Raw genomic sequence first — 13,172 nt, 5'->3', positions numbered from 1 at the left:
CTACCGCTCTGTTCACAGTGTGGCGCTAAGTACAAGGTGGGGAGTGTGGCACTATTTAAAAGGGGGGGAATGTGGCACTATTTAAAAGGGGGGGAATGTGGCACTATTTACAAGGGGGGGGGAGGGAGTGTGGCGCTATTTACAAAGCTTGTAAAATGTAGAAATGCTTTTATACTCGAGTTACATTTAAAAAAAAATTACACCTCACTGATTGGTAGAGAAAGCAAACATGGCGAGGGGGAAGGAGATGTCAGGAAATAAGTTGGGGGGCGCCAATCTGAATCTTTGCCCCGGGTGCAGGAGAACCCAGCTACGGCTCTGGTCAATGGGGCCGTTCAGATATTCTGTGATTTTCACGCAGCGTGTCCGCTGCGTAAGACTCACGACATGTCCTATACTTGGGCGTTTTTCGCGCATCACGCACCCATTGAAGTCAATGGGTGCGTGAAAATCACTCGCAGAACACGGAAGCACTTCCGTGTGTCGCACGTGATTCGCGCAACAGTAGATCAAGAAATGAAGGAAAAAATAAAAGCACTTCCTTCATTTCTTTTTCTAAACATCAAAACCGCGTGTCATAAGGATGGCATATGCGTGAAAATCACGCAGCCACGCAGCAAACACTGATGACACACGGAACTGCAACGCGCAAAAAACGCAGCGTTCGTGTAAATAAGGCCTAACACAGAGAAGAGAGGGGCGGGGGAGAATTTGAGTCAGCTGTCAGGAGCAGTGAGGGATTTAAGTTAGAATTTGCTGGAGGCCAGTTCTCTACAGGAGGTACACAGACTCTACAGCAGCCAAACGGCAAGACATTTTTAATAAAGACTATTTAAACGTTGCTTAATTTTGCATTTAGGAAGCAAATGAACAATAAGAAAATGCTTAGTAGAAAAAGTGTACATAGCCTGTAAGTGAGGAAACTAGGGACTTTACATACCAGTTTATACTTGTCATACCTGTTTAAAGCTGTGTTTGTATTCTTTGCAGGCCGTTTCCACTGTGAATTTTGTACTGAATATATTGCAAAGTTTAGCACCATAACCATTACGGCCTCCTGCAAGAAAGAAAAAAAAAAAAGTTATATACTTTAATCCTAAAAAAAGAAATTGTAAATCATACAAATAACGGTTTACTATTGCTAAACACTCTTTACAAACTTCCGCTTCTAGGTGCTGCGGAGCGCGCCACTTTTATAGTAGTATAAAGTTTTAAATTATACTCATTCTCTCTTTAAGCTGTGTTCACACACAGAAAGTTTTCAGCACGCGCAATTGAAAAGCGCGTCGCTAAAAATAAAAACAAGGGACATGTCACTTCTTGACGCAGTTTCCACACGAGAACAGCGTCAGGTAGCAACACGCAGATTGTATTTAAATCTGCAGCGTGCTCATTCTATCCTGGATGTTCACTGCAAAATTTAGCCTTTTTCATGTAGAAGGGGTGATATCCGCAGCAAAATCTGCAGGAAACAAGTGTGGATTTTGCTGCAGCAACACCTCGGAAAATCCGTCCCATTCATCCAGGTGGTGTGGTTTCCGCTGTGTATGGATTTCTGAAAATAATTCTGTAGCGTGTGCAGGATTCCCACACGGCAGAAAAGGTGAAATCTAAAGTGAACATCCAGAACAGGATGAGCATGCTGAAGATTCACACAACGGCAGCATGAGGTTAAGATTTTTTACATCTCATGTCTACAACAGTCTTCCACTAATTTTCCACCCACAAATCTGGATAAAAAAAAAATCTGCAGCAAATCCGCTGTGTGCGCAGAGGGTCTTCGGTTCCAATTTTAGGTAACAAAAAAAAACAAAAAACAACTTGCCTGTCACTTTTTTCTCCTCATCATCGTAGTTACTAGAAGTCAATAACTGGCCAAATATCAGAGCAGGGACATAGACCTTCTCCACTTTATGCTCTACCACTGGGATTCCTTTGCCATTGTTCCAAATGCTAATGATATTGGAGTCACTGACAAGAGCCAAAATATGAGACGGTTTTAGAGAATATTCACTTTTAGAAAATTATTTTTACTGTTTGAATTACTCTTATGTACAAAAGATTATAAATCAGCCCGTGCATATATGTAAAATATGTATTTATCACCATATGTGCTGGTTTAAAGAGGCTCTGTCCCCACATTATAAGTGGCCTATATTTTACATGTGATTGGCGCTGTGATGTAGATTACAGCAGTGTTTTTTATTTCGAAATACGATCATTTTTGACGGAGTTATGACCGATATTAGCTTTATGCTAATGAGTTTCTCAATGGACAACTAGGCATGTTTTACTTTTTGGCCAAGTGGGCGCTGTGGAGAGAAGTGTATGACGCTGACCAATCAGCGTCATACACTTCTCCCCATTCATTTACTCTGCAGATAGCGATATCGCTATGTGCAGTCACATACACAATCACTAACATTACTGCAGTGTCCTGATAATGAATATACATTACCTCCAGCCAGGACGTCATGTGTATTCATTCTCCTGACCACTTCAGTAGCGTCTGTGTGATTTACAGCACAGCACAGCACAGCACAGCGAGATCTCTCTGTAAATGACAGCTTAAAGAGGCTCTGTCACCAGATTTTGCAACCCCTATCTGCTATTGCAGCAGATAGGCGCTGCAATGTAGATTACAGTAAAGTTTTTATTTTTAAAAAACGAGCATTTTTGGCCAAGTTATGACCATTTTCGTATTTATGCAAATGAGGCTTTCTAAAGTCCAACTGGGCGTGTTGAAAAGTAAAAGTCCAAGTGGGCGTGTATTATGTGTGTACATCGGGGCGTGTTTACTACTTTTACTAGCTGGGCGTTGTGTATAGAAGTGTCATCCATTTCTCTTCACAACGCCCAGCTTCTGGCAGTGCAGCACTGTGACGTCACTCACAGGTCCTGCATCGTGTCGGCACCAGAGGCTACAGATGATTCTGCAGCAGCATCGGCGTTTGCAGGTAAGTCGATGTAGCTACTTACCTGCAAATGCTGATGCTGCTGCAGAATCAAGTGTAGCCTCTGGTGCCGACACGATGCAGGACCTGTGAGTGACGTCACAGTGCTGCACTGCCAGAAGCTGGGCGTTGTGAAGAGAAGTGGATGACACTTCTATACACAACGCCCAGCTAGTAATAGTAGTAAACACGCCCCGATGTACGCACATAATACACGCCCAGTTGTACTTTTACTTTTCAACACGCCCAGTTGTACTTTTGCAAGCCTCATTTGCATAAATACGAAAATGGTCATAACTTGGCCAAAAATGCTCGTTTTTTAAAAATAAAAACGTTACTGTAATCTACATTGCAGCGCCTATCTGCTGCAATAGCAGATAGGGGCTGCAAAATCTGGTGACAGAGCCTCTTTAAAGTGTAATCTCGCGAGACTATGCTTGCTATGCTGTAAATCACAGAGAAGTGCAGAGAAGTGACAGGATTCTGAATACACATCACGTCCTGGCTGGAGGTAATGTATATTCATTGTCAGGACACTGCAGTAACGTTATAGTGCGTTTATGTGGCTGCACATAGCAATATAGCTATATCGCTATGTGCAGAGTAAATGAATGGAGAGAAGTGTATGATGCCGATTGGTCACTGATTGGTCAGCGTCATACACTTCTCTCCACAATGCCCACTTGGTCAAAATGTAAAACACGCCCCAGTTGTCCTTTGAGAAACTCATTAGAATAAAGCTAATATAGGTCATAAAATGATCGTTTTTCTGAATAAAAAACACTGCTGTAATATACATTACAGCGCCAACCACATCATGTACAATAGTGGCCACTTATAATGTGGTGACAGAGGCTCTTTAAGCATCCTGTATTCAGTTGATTTACTAGGACATAAAAAAAACAAAAACGTGAACAATGTAATAAAGGCAGATTATTGTATGGGAACGGTTACCCAGCTTTTGTAAAATCCTGAAGAGAAAATTTGGCTAGTTCTGCAGCATCAGGGGTGAATTACTACATAACTAGTTAGATTTGCCATTCAGGAGACTGGGAAAGCTGGCTAGCAACCCTTGTGAAACTTTAAAAAGCAGCGATGCAGCTTCCTCATAAGCAAATATAAGAAATTGCTAAATATAATTTGACGATTGCAGAAAAGAGGACAACTCAAGGACTTTAATTCTAATATGTATTAGAATATTTATTGTTGATTTGTGGGTAAAATCGCTCTAATTATTTAAGGACAAACATTATGTGTACAAAAGTAAATATGAAAATTAAGAAAAAAAAAAAAAAAACACATGAAATATTTTAAAATAACAAAAAGGTTTCCCTGGGTACACAGACAAGCTTTTTTTGGCCATGAAACACCATCGCTGCTGAATACAACATTAATTACTATACAAAATAGGAAGATATTTGTTTTTTTTACTTACGGATCTATAGAAATTTTAATGCAACTCATGTTTTTATCCCTCTGCTTATTGTCGGCTGCATTGACTGTAAAATGAAAAGAAGATTAGTTTTAAAGGGAATGTGTTGCCAGCAAAACATGTTTTTTTTTTTTTAATTAAACATTTAGTGTGTAGGTGATTAAACATTGTTCAAATTTTTTTTATTTTTTTCACGAGTCAGGAAATATTATAAATTAGATTCTAATTTATAATATTTCCCAGCACTGGTCACTAGATGGAGCTATTCCCAAAATTGCAGCATTGCATGTGGTAAAGCAACCACATTGCTTTTTGCTGCAAAATTGGGAAAAAAGCACTCGCTCTAGTGAGCTCTGAGAATCCCCCCCTCCTTTATCCTGGCTAGTGCCGGGATAAACGAGGGGATTGAACGGTCTAACCTCCTACACTGTGTGTCGCCATTTTTTGAGCAAACACACAGTGTAGTAGGTTTACATACAGTAGTAAACACACACAAACACGAACATACATAGAAATCTCTTACCTGCTCCTGCCGCCGCGGCTCCCTCCGGCCCGTCCGCTGCCGCTGGTCCAAGTGCACAAGTCCGGAAGCCGCGGCCGGAAGTAGTAATCTTACTGTCCGGCCGCGACTTCCGGTCCACCGGAAAATGGCGCCGGACGGCGCGCATTTCAAATTGGACTGTGTGGGAGCGGCGCATGCGCAGTTCCCACACAGACGGCGTACACAGAAGTGGATGGGACGGGACCCGTTCGCAGTCCCTATGGGACTGGCTGCAGTATTCCATGTCTGTATGTGTCGTTAATCGACACATACAGAAATGGAAAAAAAAATGGCAGCCCCCATAGGGAAGAAAAAGTGAAAAAATAGAAAAAAGTAACACAAATAAATAAAAACTTTTTTAATAAAACACTAACATTAAACTGACATGAAAATTTTTTTTGTGGTGACACTGTTCCTTTAAGCCAACCATGAAAATGAAAAAGCAGTAAATAGTAAATAATGCTCATTAAAACCTGATGTGCTACTGGTTACTCCAGTAATACTGAAAAATGTCTACAAGTGTCTCGCTTTATGGCATAGACATATTAAGTAAATGGCGTCGTGATTATAGTAAATAACACATTGGTCTCAAATATCTATTTGCAGAATTGCTCCCAGCACAGGAGAATGTAGACCTGAACAGGGTTTCATGCAATCCCTCTGCCGGGCGTGCGTGTTTATGGTGGCATCAAGAGAAATAGCATTTGTTAAAGCAATTCTAGCGCACCTAGATTTGACCTTCTGGCTCACAGACGGCCAGAGATTCACCTAAATGTATTAAGAGTCGTGCGCCTCTTTATACAGTATATTAGGCGCATTTTACTCTACCGTTCTTAAATTTAAGACTGGTGTATCAAAAAATGCCAGTCTTCATAAATTCCCCCAAAAGCCTGTTGTCACACTTTAGTAGGGTACACCACAAATCACATAAGGCGCTACAATTTTGGGGGAAAGTTGTTAAATGACTGGAAAGCTACAGATATAGTAAGTATGATAAATCAAAAGGGAAGCGAATAGGATATACACGCTGGGCACATTACAGCCAGGTGTAAACATTGCTTTTCAGCTTAACCCCTTCAGGACTGAGGCTGTTTTGGCCTTCGGGACGAAGCCAATTTTTCCAAATCTGACATGTTACTTTATGTGGAAATAACTTTAGAATGCTTTTACTTATCTAAGTGATTCGGAGATTGTTTTCTCGTGACATATTGTACTTTATGTTAGCAGAAAAAAATAAAAATTTAGGTCGATAAATTCAATATTTATTTGTGAAAAACACCAAGATTTAGAGAAAATTTGCAAAAATGAGCATTTTTCTAAATTTAAATGTATACAGATAGTAATACCACACAAAATAGTTACTAGTTTACATTTCCCATATGTCTACTTTGTTTGTATAGTTTTTATTTTTCTAGGACGTTACAAGGCTTAGAACTTTAGCAGCAATTTCTCAAGAAAATTTCCAAAGGCTATTTTTTCAGGGACCAGTTCAGTTCTGAAGTGGCTTTGATGGCCTTATATATTTCAAAAGTCCTCTTAATATCACCCCATTTTGATAACTTCCCCCCCTCAAAGTATTCAAAACAGCATTCAGAAAGTGTTTTAACCCTTTAGGAGTTTCACAGGAATTGAAGCAAAATAGAGGAGAAATTTACAAAATGTCATTTTTTTTGGCCAAAATTCATTTGTAATACATTTTTTTCTGTACCACAGAAGGTTTTACCCAAGAAATGCAACTCAATATTCATTGCCCAGATTCTGCAGTTTTTAGAAATATCCCACACGTGGCCCTAGTGCGGTAATGGACTGAAATACAGGCCTCAGAAGCAATGGAGCACCTAGTGGATTTTGGGGCCTCATTTTTTTTTTATTAGAACATATTTTAGGCACCATATGTCAGGTTTGAAGAGGTCTTGTGGTGCCAAAACAGTAAAACCCCCCCAAAAGTGACCCCATTTTGGAAACTAAACCCCTAAAGGAATTTATCTAGGAGTATAGTTAGCATTTTGAGCCCACAGTTTTTTTAGCTAAATTTATTTGATTTCGTATTTGAAGATGAAAATCTACTTTTTTTATGAAAAAAAAAAAAAAACCTTAGAAATTTTTAGATGGAATAAATGAGAAAAAAACACCCCAACATTTGTAAAGCAAGTTCTCCTGATTACAGCAATGCCCCATATGTGGTAATAAACTGCTGTTGGGACCCACAGCAGGGCTCAGAAGAGAAGGAGCGCCGTTTGGATTTCAAATTTTGCTGGAATAGTTTTCAGTGCCGTGTGGCGTTTGCAATGCACTGGAGGGACCAAAACAGTGGAAACCCCCCAAAATTGACCCCATTTTGGAAACTACACCCCTCAAGGAATTTTTCTAGGGATAAAGTTAGCATTTTGACCCCACAGTTGTTCTGCTGAATTCTTTGGAATTAGGCCTTATTCACACGAACGTGTCCGTTTTGCGCTCGTAATAAACGCAGCGTTTTCCTGCATTGCAGTTCCGTGTGACATCAGTGTATGTGCGTGTCTGCGTTTTTTACGCGTGTATGTCACGCGTTTCACGTCAGCATAATAAACTGAAGGTGCTTTTCTTTTTCAAAATCATTCCTTTATGAACTGTTGCGTGAATCACGCACAGCACACAGATGTGCGTCCGTGTGCTGTCCGTCATTTTCACGCACCCATTGACTTCAATGGGTGCGTGATGCGCAAAAAACGCAAAAGTATAGGACATGCAGTAAGTTTCACGCTGCGTGAAAAACACGGAATGTCTGAATGGCCCCATTGACTTGCATAGGTCCGTGTGACGTGAGTTATTAACACGGACGTGAAATACGCTCATGTGAATAAGGCAGTCTGTGAAGATGAAAATCTACTTTTATTCTGGAAAAACTTAGAAATTTTTACAAGGAATAAAAGGAGACAAAGCACTCCAATTTGTAAAACAATTTCTCCCGATTAGGTAAATACGCCATATGTGGTAATAAACTGCTGTTTGGACACACAGCGGGACTTAGAAGGGAAGGAGCGCTATTTGGCTTTTGGAGCTCAAATTTAGCTGGAATCGTTTTTAAGTGCAATGTCGCATTTGCAAAGCCCCATGAGAGGCCAAAACCGCGGAAACCCCCCAAAAGTGACCCCATTTGGGAAACTACACCCCTTAAGGGATCTATCTAGGAATACAGTGAGCATTTAGACCCCACAAGTCTTTTGCAGAATTTATTAGAAATAGGCCGTGAAAATGAATATCAACATTATTTCCACTAAAATGTTGAATTTTTTCATTTTCACAAAGGATAAAGGAGGAAAAAGCACCCCAACATTTGTAAAGCAATTTCTCCTGAGTACGGCAATACCCCACACATGTGGTCATAAATGTTTTTTCATTCGAAATTAATTAACCCTTTCCAGACTGATCCATTTTTGGCTTTTTCTTTTTCGTTTTTCCCTCCCCGCTTTCCAAGAGCCATAACTTATTTATTTTTACGTCAGTAGAGTGGTGTGAGGGCTTTTTTCTTGCGGGAGGAGTTGGTTTCAATTGACACCATTTAAAGTATTATTTAATATACTGGGAAACTGAAAATAAAATTCGATGCAGGCTGAAATTGAATAAAACTGCGTTCCTCCTTTGTTTTTTGGGTTTTGTTTTTACTCCTTTCACCGTGCAGTAAAAACGACACCTTACATTTTTTCTGCAACTCAATACGGTGATACCAAATTGATATAGTTTTTTTTATATTTCTAAAATTTTTTACAAAGTAGCAACGATTTGCGGAAAAAATAAAATAAATGTTTTGTTTCACCGTATAGCCGAGAGGCATAACTTTTTTTATTTCGATTGAGTGGTGCGAGAGCGGGACGAGCTGTAGTTTTTATTGGAACAATTTTTTTGGTACATACAACTTTTTGAGCACTTATTACATTTTTTGGTAGAGCCAAGGTGACCAAAATAACTGAGATTTTGCAGTTTTAAATTATTTTTTCACGGTGTTCACCAAGCGAGTTAAACAATGGTGTACTGTAATAGTTTTGAATTTTACAGACACAGCGATACCAATTTAGTGTATTTTTTTTACATTACTTTAGAGAAAAAAAAAATGGGGAAGAGTTTTTTTTCTTTGGATTTCAAATATTTATTTAATTTGTTTCACTAATAATAACCATTTACTTTTGTTTTTACACATTTTATTAGTCCCCCTAGGGGATTTGAACCTGCAATCAGTAGATAGCTGGTACAACACACAAAAGGACTAACGTATTGCAGTATATTATCATTTTTACAGGCTCATGTAACAGCGCGATTGCTGTTCCTGTCAGTTAGTCCCGGGTCTCAGGACGTGAGTCCGCTCCATACATCACCCCCCACACCACGACATGCTATTAAGTCGCGGTGTGCGAAGGAGTTAATGCGCAGCAGATGGTGCAGATTGAAAATTACAACTTTCCACTTATAAGCCATTTTAGTGCACTCTACGTTATGCCCAGTTTGTGTGACTGAAGACAAATACCCCATAAAATATTAACCGGGTTCTCGCGGGTATGGCGATGCCACATCTGTGGATGTAAACTGATGTTTGGGCACGCTGTAGGGCTCAGAAGGGAGGGAACGGCATTTGACTGAGCGCAGATTTTGCTTGGTAATAGTTCTGTTTGGTGTTTTGCTGGTATTTCAGTTTATAATGTGGGGGCATATGTAATCTGAGTACATCAGGGCTTAAAGAGGCTCTGTCACCAGATTTTCAAACACCTATCTCGTATTGCAGCAGATCGGCGCTGCAATGTAGATTACAGTAACGTTGTTTTTTTTCAAAAACGAGCATTTTTGGCCAAGTTATGATCATTTTTATATTTATGCAAATGAGCCTTTCTTATGTACAACTGGGCGTGTTTAAAGTTATGTCCAACTGGGCGTGTATTGTGTTCGTTACATCTGGGCGTTTTTACTTGTTTTACTAGTTGGGCGTTGTGAATTGAAGTGTATGATGCTGACGAATCAGCATCATCCACGTCTCTTCGTTACCACCCAGCTTCTGGCAGTGCAGACACACAGCGTGTCCTCGCTCATCTGACGCGATGAAGTTCCTGTGGGAGGAAGTGAGTGACGTCACAGCGTGATCTCGCGAGGACACGCTGTGTGTCTGAACTGCCAGAAGCTGGGTGGTAACGTAGAGAAGTGGATGATGCTGATTCGTCAGCATCATACACTTCTATTCACAACGCCCAGCTAGTAAAACAAGTAAAAACGCCCAGATGTACACACACAATACACGCCCAGTTGGACATAAGAAAGGCTCATTTGCATAAATATAAAAATGCTCAGAACTTGGCCAAAAATGCTCGTTTAAAAAAAAAAACAAAAACAAACAACGTTACTGTTATTTACATTGCAGCGCCTATCTGCTGCAATAGGAGATAGGGGTTTGAAAATCTGGTGACAGAGCCTCTTTAATAAGAGGGTATAATAATGGGGTAAATAAATAATAATCCGCAGATGTGTGGCCAGTGTCGCACTGATAAAAGCTGCCCAATCTTATCTGCTTTTGGAACACTCTACACTTTTTGCATCACCATCTTCTGAGAGCCAGAACTTCTCTATTTTTGTTATCACCGGAGCTGTGTGAGGGCTTATTTGTTGCGGGACAATCTGTAGTTTTCATTGGTACCATAATGGGGTACATGCGATTTTTGATCACTTTTTATTACATTTTTTGGCAAGCAAAGTGACCAAAAACCAGGAATTCTGACGTTTTCTATTCTTTTTTTTTTTTTTACGGCGTTCACCCTGGGCTATAAATGACAGTTTTACTTTATTCTGCAGGTCGATACGATTACAGCGATACCATATGTATATCGGTTTTTTTATGTTTTGCAGCGTTTGCGCAGTAAAATCACTTATTTATAAAAAAAAAAAAAGAAATAATTTTTTGTGTCACCATATTCTGAGCCATAACTTTTTTATTTTTCAGTCAAAAAAAGCAGTGTAAGGGCTTGTTTTTTGCGGGACAGGTTGTAGTTTTTATTGGTACTATTTCAGGGTATATCCGACTTTTTGATCACTTTTTATTCTATATTTTGGTAGGGGTGGTGACAAAAAAAAAAGTGTCTAGCACTGTTTTTTTTAACTTATTTTTTTTGCGGTGTTCACCGTGCGGGAAAGATAACAGTTTTATAGTTTGGGTCATTACGAACGCGGTGATACCAAATATGTGTACTTTTTTTTTAATGTGTTCATTTTTTCCCTATAATAAAAGACTTCTTATAGGAAAAAAAGCATTTTTTGTTTATGTAACTTATAATTTTTATATTTACACTTTTTTTAAAACATTTTTACTACCTCTTTTTTTTTTAAAAAATTGTCCCACAAAGACTTGCAGTGCTGATCGCTGTCATTGTGACGCGACAGTCACTCTGACAGGAAGCCTATGAGGACCAGCCTCCGGCTGGTCCTCACAGGCTTCTGTACATGGCAGCCTGGAGGCCTTTGTCTGGCCTCCGGTTGCTGTGGGGGCTGCCGATCTGCTCTAAACCTCTTAAATGCGGCGATCGCAATCGACCACCGCATCTAAGGGGTTAATTGCCGAAATCCGCAGAGATGAGCCGCTGATCAGCAACACGGAGAGCAGGGTGGACACCCTGCAGTTAACCGCCGCTGCGGTGTAGCGCCGCGCTGTGGTTAACGGTTAAAACGCAGATGTAACTGCAGGCCCAGGTGCGCGAAGCTACTGCTCACCTGGATGTGCATTTACGCCCAGGTGCGCGAAGGGGTTAAATAATTTATGTAAGATAGTAATAGAATCACTGGATGGGGTTGCATGAGTATATATGCCACTTGCTGTTATACTAGGGATAGACTTTGAAAGTTAGGGTTATGTAGGGAGATTGTACTGTATATCAAGGCTTGTGATAGGTTAGTATTTGTCACATGATTGTAAGAGGAGATCACAAGGGATTTGTTTACACATTGTTTTGCCAGAGTGAGGGATATAAATCGAGAGATCTAAACTATAAAGAAAGGGGATTGTAAGGTATAAGTGTATGGAAAGGACTACTCTTTCAGTGATATACGCTAAAATGGTAAGATATATGGAGGAATAGCAAACAATAAGGCCGGGTTCACACCTGTGTTGGCGTTTTCGTTGTTCTGCTCCATCAGAGGAGCAGAAGAAACAAAAATACCGGAAGCGCTGGTTCTGTTGTACTACGGACACCATTGACTTTAATGGGTTCTGACTGGTTTCCGTCAGGGTGTCTGTGGTTTTACCAAAAACAATAGTGCAGTATGCTGCACTATTGATTCCAGAAATTTGTCTGGATCTGTGAGGGAAGCACCTAAAGTAGCCCCCAACAGGCCCTAAGAAATGATGTTTTTTTTTGTGTCAGTTATAAATAATATGTGAATTTCATATTGCATTTTATATGAATATGAAGTAAAGTGTTAATACTAATATATATATATATATATATATATATATATATATATATATATGGTCCAAAAATCAGGCAGCCCTCCAAGGTATAAGCAAGGTAGAAAAAGGTGCTTTATTGGTCCATACAAAACACGACATTTCAGCTCAACACAGGAGCCTTTTTCAAGTGAGACCTTACTACAGCAGGTCTGTTAGCCATGACCTGGGCAGGCTGGCACCTACATACGATTAACAAGGCTGTGCGGCTGACATTGTGTTTGGATTTAGGGCAGAGAATTCTATAGAATAAACGGTCTGGTGCCCACCCCTTAAAAAATGCCCCCTCCACCCTATTGTTTCAACACAGTCTCTCTTGGAATCCCCTGTAGCAGTCATGGCTACTGCAGTCAATCACCGGCCTCAGCAAGGCACATGAACACGGAGGCCAGTGATTGTCTGCACCGGCACGTTATCGATGCAGCAGCTTCTGGGACCGGAGAAAGGGGAATGGCCACTGCGTGTAGCGGTGGCATTTTTGGGGTGCGTACCGGATAGATTTTATACCATTACCGGCCCTAGAAAAGTCTTAAGTCTTAAAAGCCCCGAATAAACTGTTTAATCGTTAAATGTGGTGCTTTTAAACAGTATTACACGAGTAGAAGGAGGGTACATTTACACAAAACGTGACTATCATAGTAAATGTAGATAGTACTTCTCATATTATAGTATACTAACAGCCCAGAAGTAAGATTACTAGTTATGTGGTTACTAGTATTTCCTGTGTTAATTGGGAGCTGCCATTACCACCCATAGGAAAGTCTACAAGGAGGTTCATTTCTGCACATG

The 13,172-nt window shown here is 40.1% G+C and overlaps 1 protein-coding gene across 2 annotated transcripts in view; it reads right to left on the bottom strand.

Annotated features, from left to right (window-relative positions):
• TOP2B (DNA topoisomerase II beta) overlaps nt 1-13,172 on the bottom strand; it is a 94,354-nt gene that overhangs the window by 65,130 nt on the left and 16,052 nt on the right. For both annotated transcript variants that reach the window (XM_075827188.1, XM_075827186.1), the window contains exons 4-6: nt 4,390-4,453; nt 1,826-1,971; nt 960-1,057 (exon numbers count right to left, since the gene is read on the bottom strand). In XM_075827188.1, coding sequence (XP_075683303.1) covers nt 960-1,057; nt 1,826-1,971; nt 4,390-4,453 — 308 coding nt within the window. The remainder of the gene's footprint in view (nt 1-959; nt 1,058-1,825; nt 1,972-4,389; nt 4,454-13,172) is intronic.

The sequence above is a fragment of the Rhinoderma darwinii genome, chromosome 5 (genome assembly GCF_050947455.1).
Source record: "Rhinoderma darwinii isolate aRhiDar2 chromosome 5, aRhiDar2.hap1, whole genome shotgun sequence".
Taxonomy (NCBI): domain Eukaryota; kingdom Metazoa; phylum Chordata; class Amphibia; order Anura; family Rhinodermatidae; genus Rhinoderma; species Rhinoderma darwinii.
This window is presented reverse-complemented; position numbering and strand designations above follow the sequence as displayed.